The following is a 13,948-nucleotide window of genomic DNA, read 5'->3' on the forward strand; positions in this document are numbered from 1 at the left end:
AGACAAGTTCTAATGACATGGGAATTTTGAAAAATTAGCTACTAACTCTCTTGTAGGCTTCTGAAAAACTTATCACACATGTTTACTACACTGCTTTATAGTGTTTGAAACTTTTTTAAACTCCAAAATTTCAATAAACTTTTAGACATTAACACTCAATTTACATTAAGATATGAATGCTGCTTTATTACCTAAATAATAGTTTTCAAGAAATAGTTTTTGAATTGATCATCATGTATTTGTGAATTCAGGTGAAGGTTTGTAATTAGTCATTATTATTAATCTTTAACTAGTGGTTTTAATAATAAGTATTAGTCATAAAGAATTAAACTATTTTGTTTTCAAGGAGTTTGTATGGTATGGGTAGATATGCACGCTTTATTTCAGAATGCAAACTAAAACCTAAAAATCCAACTGTTTTCTTCTTTTTTTTTTAAATTTTTAAAATTTTTTTATTTTTTAATTTTTTTTGATGTAAAGTTCGATGATTCATTAGTTGCGTATAATACCCAGTGCACCATGCAATATGTGCCAACTGTTTTCTTCTGATTGAAACTCTTAGCTTATATCTATTCATGACCATTTTCAAGGCAATGAAGATGTATTTTGAGCAGCACACTCTGTATTTGGTCTGTATGACACTCAAGTAGAATAAACTACATAGCAATTCTTTCTAAAGCCAGATTACCACAAAGTTGCCTACCAATTGTATATGTAAATTTAAAAGAAGCAGCAACATATTTCTTCATGGAAGGATACAACAGTACCTATGACATACTTTTACCAAAAAAATTGAATGTAAGTCAGATCAAGTCTCTAGGTCAAACTACCAATTTTTAGTATAACTAGAGGACAGAGGAGTATGTTAACTGTACCACTGGGATGGATATCAAACCACAGTGTGGAAACTCTATGGGATGAAAGTCCAGTTTCTGCAGCAAATAAAGGGCAAGCGAACAATTGAAAAGATACAGGAGAAGTCTACAGATGTATCACTCAAACATAATCTGTAAGTCTTATTTGGATCCTGATTCAAGCTGACAGATTGCACAAAAGACAAAAAGCAAAAACCAAACTAAAATAATTTATGACATTTGTGGGATAGTTGTAAATTTGATTCCTGTGTGGATATTTAATATTGAGGAATTGTTTAAGTTATAATGCTATTTAGAGGTATAATATTATTTGTATGTATGGTTTATTTTTCTTTTGTTTTTAAAGTATTCCTTTGAATTGTATGCGGAAATACAAATGAAATGTTAAATTGTCTGGCGTTTGCTTTAATCTCATTTGGGAATGTGTGGAGATCTAGATGAAATATGATTGACCATAAATGTATTAACATCGAAGTTAGCTGATGGGGTTTGTGGTGGTTCATTAGACTGGTCTATTTTTAGAAACCTATTTGAAATTTTTCAAATAAAAAGCTAAAGTTGTAAGTAGACCAGTTTGTCTTTAGGTTAAGGTTTAGTTTTTCAATTTTTGCTACTTCGTTACCAAATTAGAAGAGTTACTTAGGTGGTCATGTTCAGGTCTTGGTCTCACTTATTAGCTGTAAAGACTTTCTGAACAATCTAGTTCATTTCATTGAGATTAAAGCCTTAGCATCATTCTTATATGTTAATGTTTTGATAATAATGCCCTGACTATATCAGTGTTACATCATGTATCTCTGAAGTAACTTTCTATTGCTCATGATGTTACTGTGGTGGTTTTCTAATGTACTTTTTCAGTAGCTCTTTTGAGTTTATGAGTCAGTTACAGTAATACAGTCTTATTTTGTTCATAGCGCATGCTTGAAGGTTATGATACCTGAATTTTGAAACATCAACAGAGTATTCTGGGATATTATAATCTAGTTTAATAACTTTCCCTTCATGTGCTGTTTTTCTAAATATATTTCCAGCTCTGGCTGAATTCACAGAAGCAGATGAAGCAATGGCAGAACTTGCGATTGCTGACAATGTTTTCCTCTTCCTCACTGAATCCGTAGTGGTGTCAGAAAACTTCTATCAGGAGGAATTTTATATCCGTAGAATCCATAATCTCATCACAGATTTCCTTGCCCTTATGCCAATGAAGGTAGGTATAATAATGTAGGATAAGTAGGGGCACCTGGGTGGCTCAGTCGTTAAACATCTGCCTTCGGCTCAGGGCGTGATCCCAGAGTCCTGGGATCAAGCCCCACATCAGGCTCCTCTGCTGGGAGGCCTGCTTCTCTCTCCCACTCCCCCTGCCTGTGTTCGATCTCTCGCTGGCTGTCTCTCTCTCTGTCAAATAAATAAGTAAAATATTTATTTTAAAAAAAATGTAGGATAAGTAAAAAGTAGTAGAAAAATTTTATGAAATAATAAAACTGATCAAGTAACTTTATGTTTTAGAAACTGAGATCTTTTATTGTAGACTGTAATTTGACAATAGTTGTGTTATAGCTTCTGAATTAGTAATTCATGAAAATGAAATAAGACCTGTTAATTGAGACTAAGCTAAAAGAACAAAATATTTGACATTGAGAATAGTTTATAAGGAGACAGTAGTAGTTAAATTACTATGGTTAGAAAATTATTAATGCCATGATACCCCAGGAATCAATGCTTAGATTGTCTTATTGATATATTTATACATGATTTGGAAGAGGCATAGTGGAAAATTTCCAGTTGTATAGATAATTGTGTAGACTCTTAATTATAGTGTATAAATGGGTTTCTGCATGCATATGGGTAATTAATGGATTTAAGAAACAAATGCAAAGCCTACTTTCTGATAAAGAGTTCAATCTATAACTTTGATCCAAAAAGGGATTCTTAGAGTCATTTCAGACAGTTTCTCCAGAGCCTATGCTTTCTGTGCAGTTTTGTTCTAAGAAAGCCATCAAAATGGGGGCAGGAAATAAATGAGGGAGTAAAGCCCTGTGAACTCACTTTTTATGTGTGTGTATTAAAAAATACCCTAGAGGACCTATACTTGTAATATTGTTGTACAGTTCTGCTACCATACCTCCTGAAACACTTAAGGCAAATGGAAAGACTACCTCAAGTGGCAACAAAGGATCAAGGAGTGAAGTGCTTATTCATTATTTAATGAATTTAGTGTTTGTCGAGTTTCTCCTATGTGCCAGGTGCTATACTAGGAGTTGTGAAGAAGACAAAAAGTAGGAGACTCATTTCTTACCAATAAAGGATTTATAATCTAGTTGAGAGATTAGGTAGTAACAGTAAGTAAATGAGAGGTATAGACAGTAAACTTACAGATTTATTTAGGCTAAGAATAGCTCCCTCAGTACTAGAATAGTCAAGGAATACTTTAACAGGTAACTTGAACCCTCAGTAACCTCGAAGGACTTGATAGATACAACCATCACAGAATTTTGGAATAGGAAGAAGAGTGCTAATCCTTTCATTTTACTTTTGTAGAAATGAAGCTGAAGAAAGGTTAAGGCTTAAGTGTTTCCTAATCAGTAGTCCAGATGGGACTTTGATTATGGAAAGAGAATCATAAGTGGCTTGAATAGTGTAAAGAGTGAATTCACATAATCAAGGGCACTGGAATTTCTTTGGTAGATACAGGAATATTTAGCTTATGTCTTCTTGAATGAGCTTTGGTTTGTGTGTATCAGTGAATTTGTCATTTTTATTCAGATTGATTGGCATAAAGTTATTCCTAATATTACTTTATTGTACTGTTTGTGTGTAGGACCTGTAATGATGTTTCCTTTTTCATTCTTAATTTTGATAATTTGTATCTTCTCTCTCTCTTATTTTATTTTTTTGCATCTTCTCTTTTTGTTTCTTAGTTAACCTGGCTAGAGATTTTTCAATTTTATTGAGCTTTCTAAAGAACCAGCTTTTGGCCTCATTGATTTTCTTTTACTTGTTTCACTGTTACTGATTTCTGTTCTACATTTTTTCTTCCTTTTGCTTTGGGCTTCATTTGTATTTCTCATTTTAGTTTCTTAAGGTAGAAGCTTAGATTATTGATTTGAAACCTTTTTTTCTAATAAGAAATATTTAATATTACACATTCATCTCTAATTATTGCTTTAGCTGTGCCCCATAAATTTTGATATGTTGTATTTTCTTTTTTGTTCAATTTAATGTTGTGTAATTTTCCTTGAGACTTCTTTGATCAGTGGGTTATTTAGAAGTGTTTAGTTTCCAAATATTTGGGGGCTTCCAGGTATCTCTCTATAACTGATTTCTAGTTTATTTTTGTTGTGGTCAGAGAACATACTTTATAGGATTTCAGTTTATGTTAAATTGGCTGAGGTTTGTTTTATGATTCAGAATATGGCCTATCTTGGAAAATATTCTATGCACACAATGAAAGGCATGTATATTCTGCTGCTGTTCTGTGGAGTATTCTGTAAATGCCTATTAGGTAAAGTTGGTTGATAGTGTTAAGTCTTCCATGTCCTTATCAGATTTTGTATACTTACTCTATTAAGTATTGAGAGAGAAGTATTGAAATCTTTAATTGTGGGTTTGTCTAGTTTTTGTTTTGTTTTGTTTTTAAAAGATAGTAGTTTCTTCTATCAGTTGGGATTTAATTCACACAGATGTTATAAGGTAGTGGTTCTCGCCAGTGCAATAACATCCTTCAGAGAGTGTTTGGGAAATTAGTGGCACCACTTTTCCTTGTTACAATATCTTTGATGGAGTTATTGGTAGCTAGTGGGTAGTCTAGAGATGCTAAACTGTCCTGCAGTGTTCAGGATTATCTAGTCCAGTGAAGAAATGTCCTGCCCAAAATGTCAGTAATGTTCCTTTTGAGAAACACTGTAGTTATAACTCAACTTCTCTGTAGTGGAAAATGCATTGCTGTTTTAAGATATTATAAATTATGGATAGTGGTATTACAAAATTCCTGGTATATTTCTTCATGTCATTAAAGTGAAATAGATATTTAAACAGTTTTTCTATTATGTAATCACTTTTAGACAGTAGCCTGATTTCACTATTATTAACCTATATACTAAATTTCCATATTATATTAATAGGTGAAACAGTTGAGAAATCGGGCAGATGAAGATGCTCGAATCATTCATATGAGTATGCAGATGGGTAATGAACCTCCCATTTCACTTAGAAGAGATCTGGAGCACTTAATGCTCTTGGTAAGCCATTACACGGGATGGATGGTCATCTCTCTGTCCTTCTATTATTTATTTCCTAACTATGGAAAGTTTCAGTTTAAGATCTTAAATATACAAGTGAATTCCATAAAACTGTAAATTTTCATTTAGAAGTAATTGTTGAGTTACAGGCATTTTCACCCAGTCTTTGCTTACACTTTGCAGATTGGTGAGCTATATAAAAAGAACACTTTTAATTTGGAGCTTGCTCTCGAATATTGGTGTCCCTCAGAGCCTCTTCAGACTTCCACTATCATGGGTTCTTACCTTGGGGTGGCTCATCAGCGACCCCCTCAACGCCAGGTGAGCCCTTAGTTTTTCTACTTTTCTACCTTGGTGTGATAATTGGGAGTCTTGAACCATGAAAAAATGTCATTTCCTGATACTGTTGCCATTAACACAAATGACCACTTGTGTAACTTAGAAATTTACACTGTTTTCTTTTCTTAAGGAAATCTGAAACTCTTAAATTTAAGTTCTGATCCTTTTGGAGTTTATGTGGTTAGCCTTTTGTAACATACTAGGTATGTGTCAAATTGTAGACAGAAAGGTGTCTAGTCTTTCTATGTGTCACTTACTTGAATTTTATTGGTATTAGTGTTAATCTGTCCTCAACAGGCATGACAGTAACCAATATACATCATTCTTTTCTCTTTTTTTTTTTAAATTTTATTTTAAAGTAAACTGTACACACAGCATGGGGCTCGAACTCACAACCATGAGATCAAGAGTCGCATGCTCCACAGACTAAGCCAATCAGGCACCCCCATTATACACCATTCTTAACAAGTTGGGGAAGATAGGAGAGGTCTAAGTACTAGAAGGAAAGGTTTAGAAGTTAGAATTGATGACAAAATGCCTATGAGTCAGTAGATGATGTAGGAAAAAATCCATTTTCTATCCTATATTAAGTAGGATATGCAGTGGCAAATAAGATGGATCGCAGTATCAATCTTCATCTTTTGGGGATTTGCTGTTCTAGAAGCTTTCATGTCGAATAATTTTCAGTTGTGCTAGAGTCTGAGATCAGATGCCTTTTCTTTTTACTGCATTTCTTACGTTTATTGTTTTTCTCCCCATTTACAAAAATGTTTTGGAGAAGGGTTTATTAAAAATTTTTGAAGATTAAAAAAATCTTTATATTATGAAATATTTCACATATGGAAGAGAGAATAATTATAATGAACACCCAACATCTTAATTTAATAGCTGTTAACATTTTGCCTTGTTTGCTCATCTACTGCTATTTTTACTACTTTGATTTTGTTGGAGTACATTAAAGTAAGTTATAGATAGCATGACATTTCCCCTTTTAGTAGGTTAATAAATACCTCTTAAAAATAAGGGTATTTTTCTACATAATTAGAAAATCATTTATCCCTAACAGATTTAACAATGATTTCCAGAGATCTGTAACATTTTCAATTCTAAATTCCAACCAATGAGCCTCAATGTCTGAAGAGTATTTTTGTTTGTTATTAGATTTAAGGAATAAGCAAGATAAAAGGAAAAACTAAGAAGTGGATTTGTAGAACAGGAATGTAGGAATGTGGTATTGGCCAAACACAAAACAGTACGTTTAGGTTAGCATCCAGAATTCTTTCAGGTTCCTAGATCTTCATACTAAATTTGACTGGGATTCATGAACTCTGGGTTCCAAGTGTATCTGAATTTGCTGGTTAATTTTAGAGGAATAAATCTCTTCCATTGCTTTACAGATTTAAAATATGAGTAGTCTTATGTTCTGTGACATTGAGATGTTTTAAAAAAAATTGTACTTTATATTCACAAAAATATTCTATAATTGCATTAAATTGCTAATGATGATCTTGAAAAAACAATTTTTCATAAGTAGAATTCCAGGTTATTAAATCAGAGCACTTAATTAGTTTTAGTTCATTTGTAGTCTTTCTTAGTCCATGCTACCTTAAAGTTAAGATAAGCTTTATGTAAACTATTGATTTTTCCCTATTTCAGGTTGTCTTGTCAAAGTTTGTTAGGCAAATGGGTGACCTACTGCCTCCAACGATTTACATTCCTTATTTGAAAATGCTCCAGGGATTGGCCAATGGGCCCCAGTGTGCCCACTACTGTTTCAGCCTGCTTAAAGTCAATGGTAGTAGTCATGGTAAGAAAAATCTGGATGTTGTCGAAGTTTGTTGTGACATTCTTGAGTTCGCTGTCCCCCACCTACTAGAGAATACTGGTTATTTGTACTAGGTTCTACTAGGTGTATAAATTATTTTTATAATAACGGGAAAGAAGCATATTGGTAGCTGTACGCGTTAGTGATGGTCTCACAGGTTGGGCAGTTTTACTGTTTGCTTTATAAAATAAAATTCAGTTTAAGAAATCGGAACTGATACATAAAAACTTTGAAGAATGCATCAGGTACTCAAAACAGAATATATACCCTTGCCACATGAGTTTGATTTTTTTAATTCATGTTCATAAGTACTTGTTTTCTAAATTTCTGTTCTTACAGTTTCTCTGTCAACCCTCCCAATTTCCTCATTTAATTTTCAGATTTGAGTCTGGTTAAATTGTAAAAGAGAAGAGAAAGAAATAATTATTAAGCATCTGTTCTGTTAGGTAGATATTATTACTTTCATTTTTACATGTGATGAAACAGGTTTAGAGAAGTAATTTATGCAAGGTCACAAGAAGGAGCAGGATTGGAACTGAGGTCTGCCCAGCTCCAAGGCCACTGTTCTGGCTACTCTGTCAAGGCCTACTTGTCTTACCCAGTGCTTGGTATATAACGGAGTAGTGTAATTTACAAATCTAGACTGCGCTTACCTCTCTCTTTGGGAATTTAAGCTCACATTTAGGAATTATCTGATGGAGAAGTAGCCCTACATAATTACAGCACCACACAGAGAACTCTTATGAATATAAAGTAGATAACTGACATCCATAGTAATTTACCTTTGCACTTATATGGCACCACCTATTCTTAGTCCTGAGGAAAAATTAATCCAGTGTTTTAGCTTACAGAGGAATTGTACCCCTTTCAACACACTACTTAATCTAGACAAGACAACGCACTCCACTTATCTAGGACAAAGGCAAAGTTTATTGTTTTAAATTTATTTTCTCCCTCCATTTCCAAGCAGATGCTTAGACATTTTTGAAATAAAATTTTGTGCTGTCTTTCTTTATAGTTGAAAATATTCAGGGAACAGGTGGCAGTCCTGTTTCCTGGGAACATTTCTTTCACTCCTTAATGCTTTACCACGAGCACCTCCGGAAGGATCTTCCAAGTGCAGATAGTGTCCAGTACCGTCACCTTCCTTCACGTGGCATCACCCAGAAGGAGCAGGATGGATTGATTGCTTTTTTACAGCTCACCTCCACCATCATTACCTGGGTAATTATCATCCACAGCATGTGAGAGTGTAATTTCACTTGTTTTCTAGCACAGGGGCATTTTAAAGAACTCCTAAATTTTCATGAAATGCCTGAAGTTTATGAGTGATGAATTTTGCATATATAGAATTCTGTTTTTAAGCTCTGCGTTTCTTTACCTTCAGAGGGTATAGTAATTATAGTGCAGCTTACTCCTGTCAGCTAGTGGGAAAATAGTAGCACATGCCTGAAAGAAAATAGAAGGGCAAATAAAAATCAGTTGTGGATGCACATCCTAGAAGGTTTCCTAGCAAAGGTGTAGATATGTGTTTGTTGGTGTGATGTATACATAAAGAATCTGTTTTTTATTTATTATTTTTTAAGTTTATTTTTTAATTAATTTTTTTATTAGAGAGCACGTGTGAGCAAAGGACAGAGAGGGGCCGAGGGAGAGAATCTCAAGCAGGCTCCATGCTAAGCGCGGAGCCCGAAGCCGGGCTCAGTCTCTTGACTCTGAGACCATGACCTGAGCTGAAATCAAGAATTGGATGGTTCACTGACTGAGCCACCCAGGAACCCCAAGAATATTTTTTTAAAATTTTTTTTCTTTTTTTTTTTAATGTTTTTTTATTATGTTAGTCACCATACAGTACATCCCTGGTTTTTGATGTAAAGTTCGATGATTCATTAGTTGCGTATTAACACCCAGTGCACCGTGCAATACGTGCCCTCCCCACCACCCATCACCAGCCTATCCCATTCCCCCACCCCCCTCCCCTCTGAAGCCCTGTTTGGTTCTCAGAGTCCGTAGTCTCTCATGCTTCATTCCCCCTTCTGATTACCCCCCTTTCTTTATCCCTTTCTTCTCCTACCGATCTTCCTAGTTCTTATGTTCCATTGATGAGAGAAACCATATGAAAATTGTCTTTCTCTGCTTGACTTACTTCACTTAGCAAAGAATATTTTTAACTAAAAAAAAAGTTATTTACTAAAAAAAAAGAAGAAAAAAACCCCAAGAGAAGTTATTTACTGAATTACTCTTTTATTCTCTCCTTATACAAAACCATCTTACCCACCACTGTCAAATTAGTCTTTATAAGAAACATGAGTTTCATTACATAATTTCTTTACTAAGAAACCTGCGACTTGTTCTGTTATTTCCTAGAGCAAAATTGCTTAGTGAGACATTCTGTCTTGAGGACAGGAATAGTGTCTTCTAACTTTTTGGCTCTTCCAGGAATGCTTAACATAATTAAATATTAAAACATAAAGTTAGGGATCACCTGGGTGGCTCATTCGTTAAGCATCTGCCTTCGGCTCAGGTCATGATCCCATGGTCCTGGGACTGAGTTCCACATCGGGCTCCCTGCCCAGCGGGGAGCCTGCTTCTTCCTCTGCCTGCTGCTCCCCCTACTTGTGCTCTCTCTATGTGTCAAATAAATAAGTAAAGTCTTAAAAAAACAAAACAAAAAATCCTTATAAAGTTAATAGTTATTTCTTGTTGAATTGAAATGAAATGGTATTGGCATGCCTGGGTGGCTCAGTCAGCTAAGCATCTAACTCTTGATCTCAGTTCAGGTCTTGATCTCAGGGTCATGAGTTCAGGGCCTGTGTTGGGCTTTACGCTGGGTATGGAGCCTGCTTAAAAAAAAAACAAAAAGTCGTATTTGATACCATATATATCTTCATTTTTTTCTCAAAAAACTAAAAGGTATTCATTCATATATTATAGTAGAAAACATTCTACATTGTTTCAGAAAGGATTGAAAGTACTTAGGTAAGATTTATGACCCTGGCAGACCCTTTATCTCATATGGATTATTTTCCATACTTAGAGCTATATAAGTAATTCTAAAAGGCTGTTTCTCCTCCATTCTTTACATTGACTGAGCTGTAATCTGATTTGATCCACTGGTACACCTCATGCATAAGCCAAAGGCTTATCTTTGTTTTAGTATGTATTAAGCCTATGAATACTCCGTATAAGTGCTAGCAATTTAGATGATTGCTGGTCATTTTTCTTAGCTTTTAAAGATGAGAAAGTCTCTCTCGTTCTTTTGCGTTTGATTCCCAGAGTGAAAATGCTCGTCTGGCACTCTGTGAACATCCTCAGTGGACCCCGGTTGTGGTGATTCTGGGACTCCTGCAATGCAGTATTCCCCCTGTTCTCAAAGCAGAGCTGCTGAAGACCCTTGCAGCTTTCGGAAAATCCCCTGAAATTGCTGCTTCCCTCTGGCAGTCGTTGGAATACACTCAGGTAGTATCACAACTCGCTTATTCATCACAGTTTGCGAAGTGAGGCTTGATAATATGGTAGAAGCAAGGGCATCCTATTTGCAACTTATAGTATAACATGAACTTCCCAGTTAGACAATTACAGTTTTAGTACCGAGCATAGCATCAGAAACTAATAGGCTTAGGTTTTTCTCTTAGATCAGTTGACAGCTTCACTAGGATACTGGAGATGGGTTCTTCTCTTAAGACTTTGTTTTTCAGTGTCTGTGAGATATTGTTAAATGGACAGAATCCCTCAACTCTTTATTTAAGACCAGGCTGATAAAAGCCTTCAGACATTATTTGTACTCATAAATGTGAGGAATCCCTGTTTTTCTTTTCTGTTGCTTCCTTCTGTGTCCTCCTGTCCCATACCAGAAGAATGAAAGTATCTCTATTAACTTTTATTTCTTTAGATGTAAGGCCTTTTGGAATTTTTCTGTGAAGGTGTAGTTATTCAGTATATATACTAAGATTAAAAAGGAGAATAAGGATGTACTTTATAGCAATATCTCTAGGAAAATGGTTAGGTGGAATATGTGTTTGTCTAAAAAACAACAAAACATAATATGAGCCTGTGATTCTAACCATTTTGAAGCAGTAAAATATTCTAGTTGTTTCCTAACATGTGTGTCCTGAAGATGTAATGATACTTTATAAGAGCAAAATGACGGGAGTTGGTGTGTGCTGAGAGGCTGAATCACTTTGGGTTTAATGTTAATACTTCATTTTTTTCATTTTTGAGTATATCACTACCTAGTGTTCTAGTGCTTAGTGCTCCTTTAAATACCGAAAATGAAATATGATTGGGTTTAGACATTTCAGATATCCTTAGATCAAGACTTGTTTTTAGAGGATCCTACCTGATAGTATATTTTCAGCTTGTAAGAGTGGTAGATAACATAACATTAAGTGTAATTAATTATACCATCTACTGCTTATGTCCCCAGCAAGGTCAGGTCAGAACATCTTAACTCAGAACTTTTGCCCACACAGGAAACCTATTCAAACCTGTTTTAACAAATTTAATTATTAGTTTTCTGGTGCTAATTGTAGGGCTGGTCTTGAACATTGGTGAGATTTCATCCCATAAATCCTCTTAAGATTCATTCCTAGAATATCTCCGAGGAAATTTGCTGAATGTACTTCTTGTGTGCACTCAGAAACTACCAGTTTTCTGAAGCGCAGATGATCGGAGGTCCTACCTGAACCCCACGCAGTTGCTGATGAAAGTCCTGTCAGAGACTTCTCAGTTCTGCTTTCCGATTACCGTCATAAGACGTATGCATGTGGTGTGTGAGGAATAGGACTGTTGTATTGCAGGGCCACTTTTCACTGAGGTGTGGGGAATGTTCCTAACATCTATTTCTTATTATTTTAAGATACTACAGACCGTAAGGGTTCCAAGCCAGAGGCAAGCTATCGGTATCGAGGTAAAGTTTTCCTTTTAGTTTAAATGCTCTCTATTCATATATTCACATGATGAAAATTAACAGAAATTGTTCTTACCCTGTTATGGTCCTATAATTTTCAAATTTAATATATTTTCATTTGAAGTGTTGTCTGGTCAGTGTTGAAATTGAAATGAAATTTTTCATGAGAGGAATCAAAATACTTTAGATTTCAAAGTTGGGAAAGGATGTTGCATGGCAGCCATCCAGGCTGAAAGTTTGCTTTAAATTCAATTTAATTAGGTTACTTGGGTAAACCTGAAGTGAGAATTTACTTGTTTTAGTTTCTTTTCTTGTCTCTCAACACTCCCCCTCTCTTTTTCATAAAGAAACATGTAAGGTTTCTATTTTTAATTCACAGTTGGGAACAATATGTGGGAATTTTAAAATCTTCCATCTGATTGATCTAGATTTATATACTATTGTGTCTTTCCTCAAATGAAAAATGGTGATATATGTTAGGTTTCTTTTGGTATGATGATGATAAGCTCAATATTAATGAGTCAGTGTCTGCAAAATATTTTGTATTTTATAGTTGATTGTTTTATATTACTAAATGTCTTTATTTTTCTTTCGTAGGTTGAACTAAATGAAATAGAATCCCGGTGTGAAGAATACCCGTTGACTCGCGCTTTTTGCCATCTTATTAGTACCTTGGTGGAGAGCTCATTTCCTTCTAATTTGGGTGCTGGCCTGCGGCCCCCTGGCTTTGACCCTTATTTGCAGTTCCTTAGAGATTCTGTGTTTCTCCGATTCCGCACAAGAGCTTACCGGAGAGCAGCTGAAAAGGTAATGTTCAAAGAAAATGTTTTTTGCCCTTATTCATTTATTGCTGCTTTGTTCTCAAAGGTATAAGACGCTATAAATTCATTTTAGCTTTTGCCAATCAGTAAAATTCATAGTCTTAATACTGAGATGTCCATGATCTGATTAGTTTAAATCCATTAAAAAAAACCCCCACCAAATCTGGGCATTAAAACCAAAGCACTGACTTTTTAATGATCAGTAGTTTAATTAGTATGAATTCATAGTCATTCAGATCCTTCATTGAACAAATTTGGACCAAAATTGAACCAAAAATGTCATACCTTTGTCAGTTGGAAACACGTCCTTTTTTGGGATGATTTTGTTTAGGGATTGAAATAAATTTAAACTTGCACACCAGTTTCTATTGATTTAGTAGCACTTTTTTTTTTTTAAAAGATTTTATTTATTTATTTGACAGAGATAGAGACAGCCAGCGAGAGAGGGAACACAAGCAGGGGGAGTGGGAGAGGAAGAAGCAGGCTCATAGCAGAGGAGCCTGATGTGGGGCTCGATCCCATAACGCCGGGATCACGCCCTGAGCCAAAGGCAGACGCTTAACCGCTGTGGCACCCAGGCACCCCTAGTAGCACTTTTGGGTTGTGGAGTCTTGGCTTAGTGGGAAAGCGTATTATGACCCATCAGGTATGTTTGCCACAGATGGAGGCTGAGGGAGCATTGACAGTTACATATGTATTTGCTCTGGTTGCAACACACTCACAACTGAACTTATCATGTATATTATCTTATGTAATTCCAATATTACCGTGAGGCAGGTACTATTAATATTCCCATTTTACAGATGGAGGCTTAGCAAGGTTAAGAAACTTGCCTAAGGTCCAGGACCAGGATTTGAACCTAGGACTCTGATTCCAGATTCAAGCTCATACCCTCTAAGCTATGTAAGAGACCCTTCCAGGTTCTGACGTAATTCACTTAG

General features: G+C 35.3%; 1 protein-coding gene across 1 annotated transcript in view; it reads left to right on the top strand.

The window, feature by feature from the left end:
- NUP205 (nucleoporin 205) overlaps window positions 1-13,948 on the top strand; it is a 79,927-nt gene that overhangs the window by 16,434 nt on the left and 49,545 nt on the right. Inside the window, exons 8-15 of the mRNA XM_002927617.4 lie at window positions 1,907-2,082; window positions 4,997-5,113; window positions 5,297-5,434; window positions 7,109-7,259; window positions 8,296-8,501; window positions 10,554-10,736; window positions 12,136-12,186; window positions 12,784-12,993. Coding sequence (XP_002927663.1) covers window positions 1,907-2,082; window positions 4,997-5,113; window positions 5,297-5,434; window positions 7,109-7,259; window positions 8,296-8,501; window positions 10,554-10,736; window positions 12,136-12,186; window positions 12,784-12,993 — 1,232 coding nt within the window. The remainder of the gene's footprint in view (window positions 1-1,906; window positions 2,083-4,996; window positions 5,114-5,296; window positions 5,435-7,108; window positions 7,260-8,295; window positions 8,502-10,553; window positions 10,737-12,135; window positions 12,187-12,783; window positions 12,994-13,948) is intronic.

This window comes from Ailuropoda melanoleuca, chromosome 1, assembly GCF_002007445.2.
Source record: "Ailuropoda melanoleuca isolate Jingjing chromosome 1, ASM200744v2, whole genome shotgun sequence".
Lineage (NCBI taxonomy): Eukaryota > Metazoa > Chordata > Mammalia > Carnivora > Ursidae > Ailuropoda > Ailuropoda melanoleuca.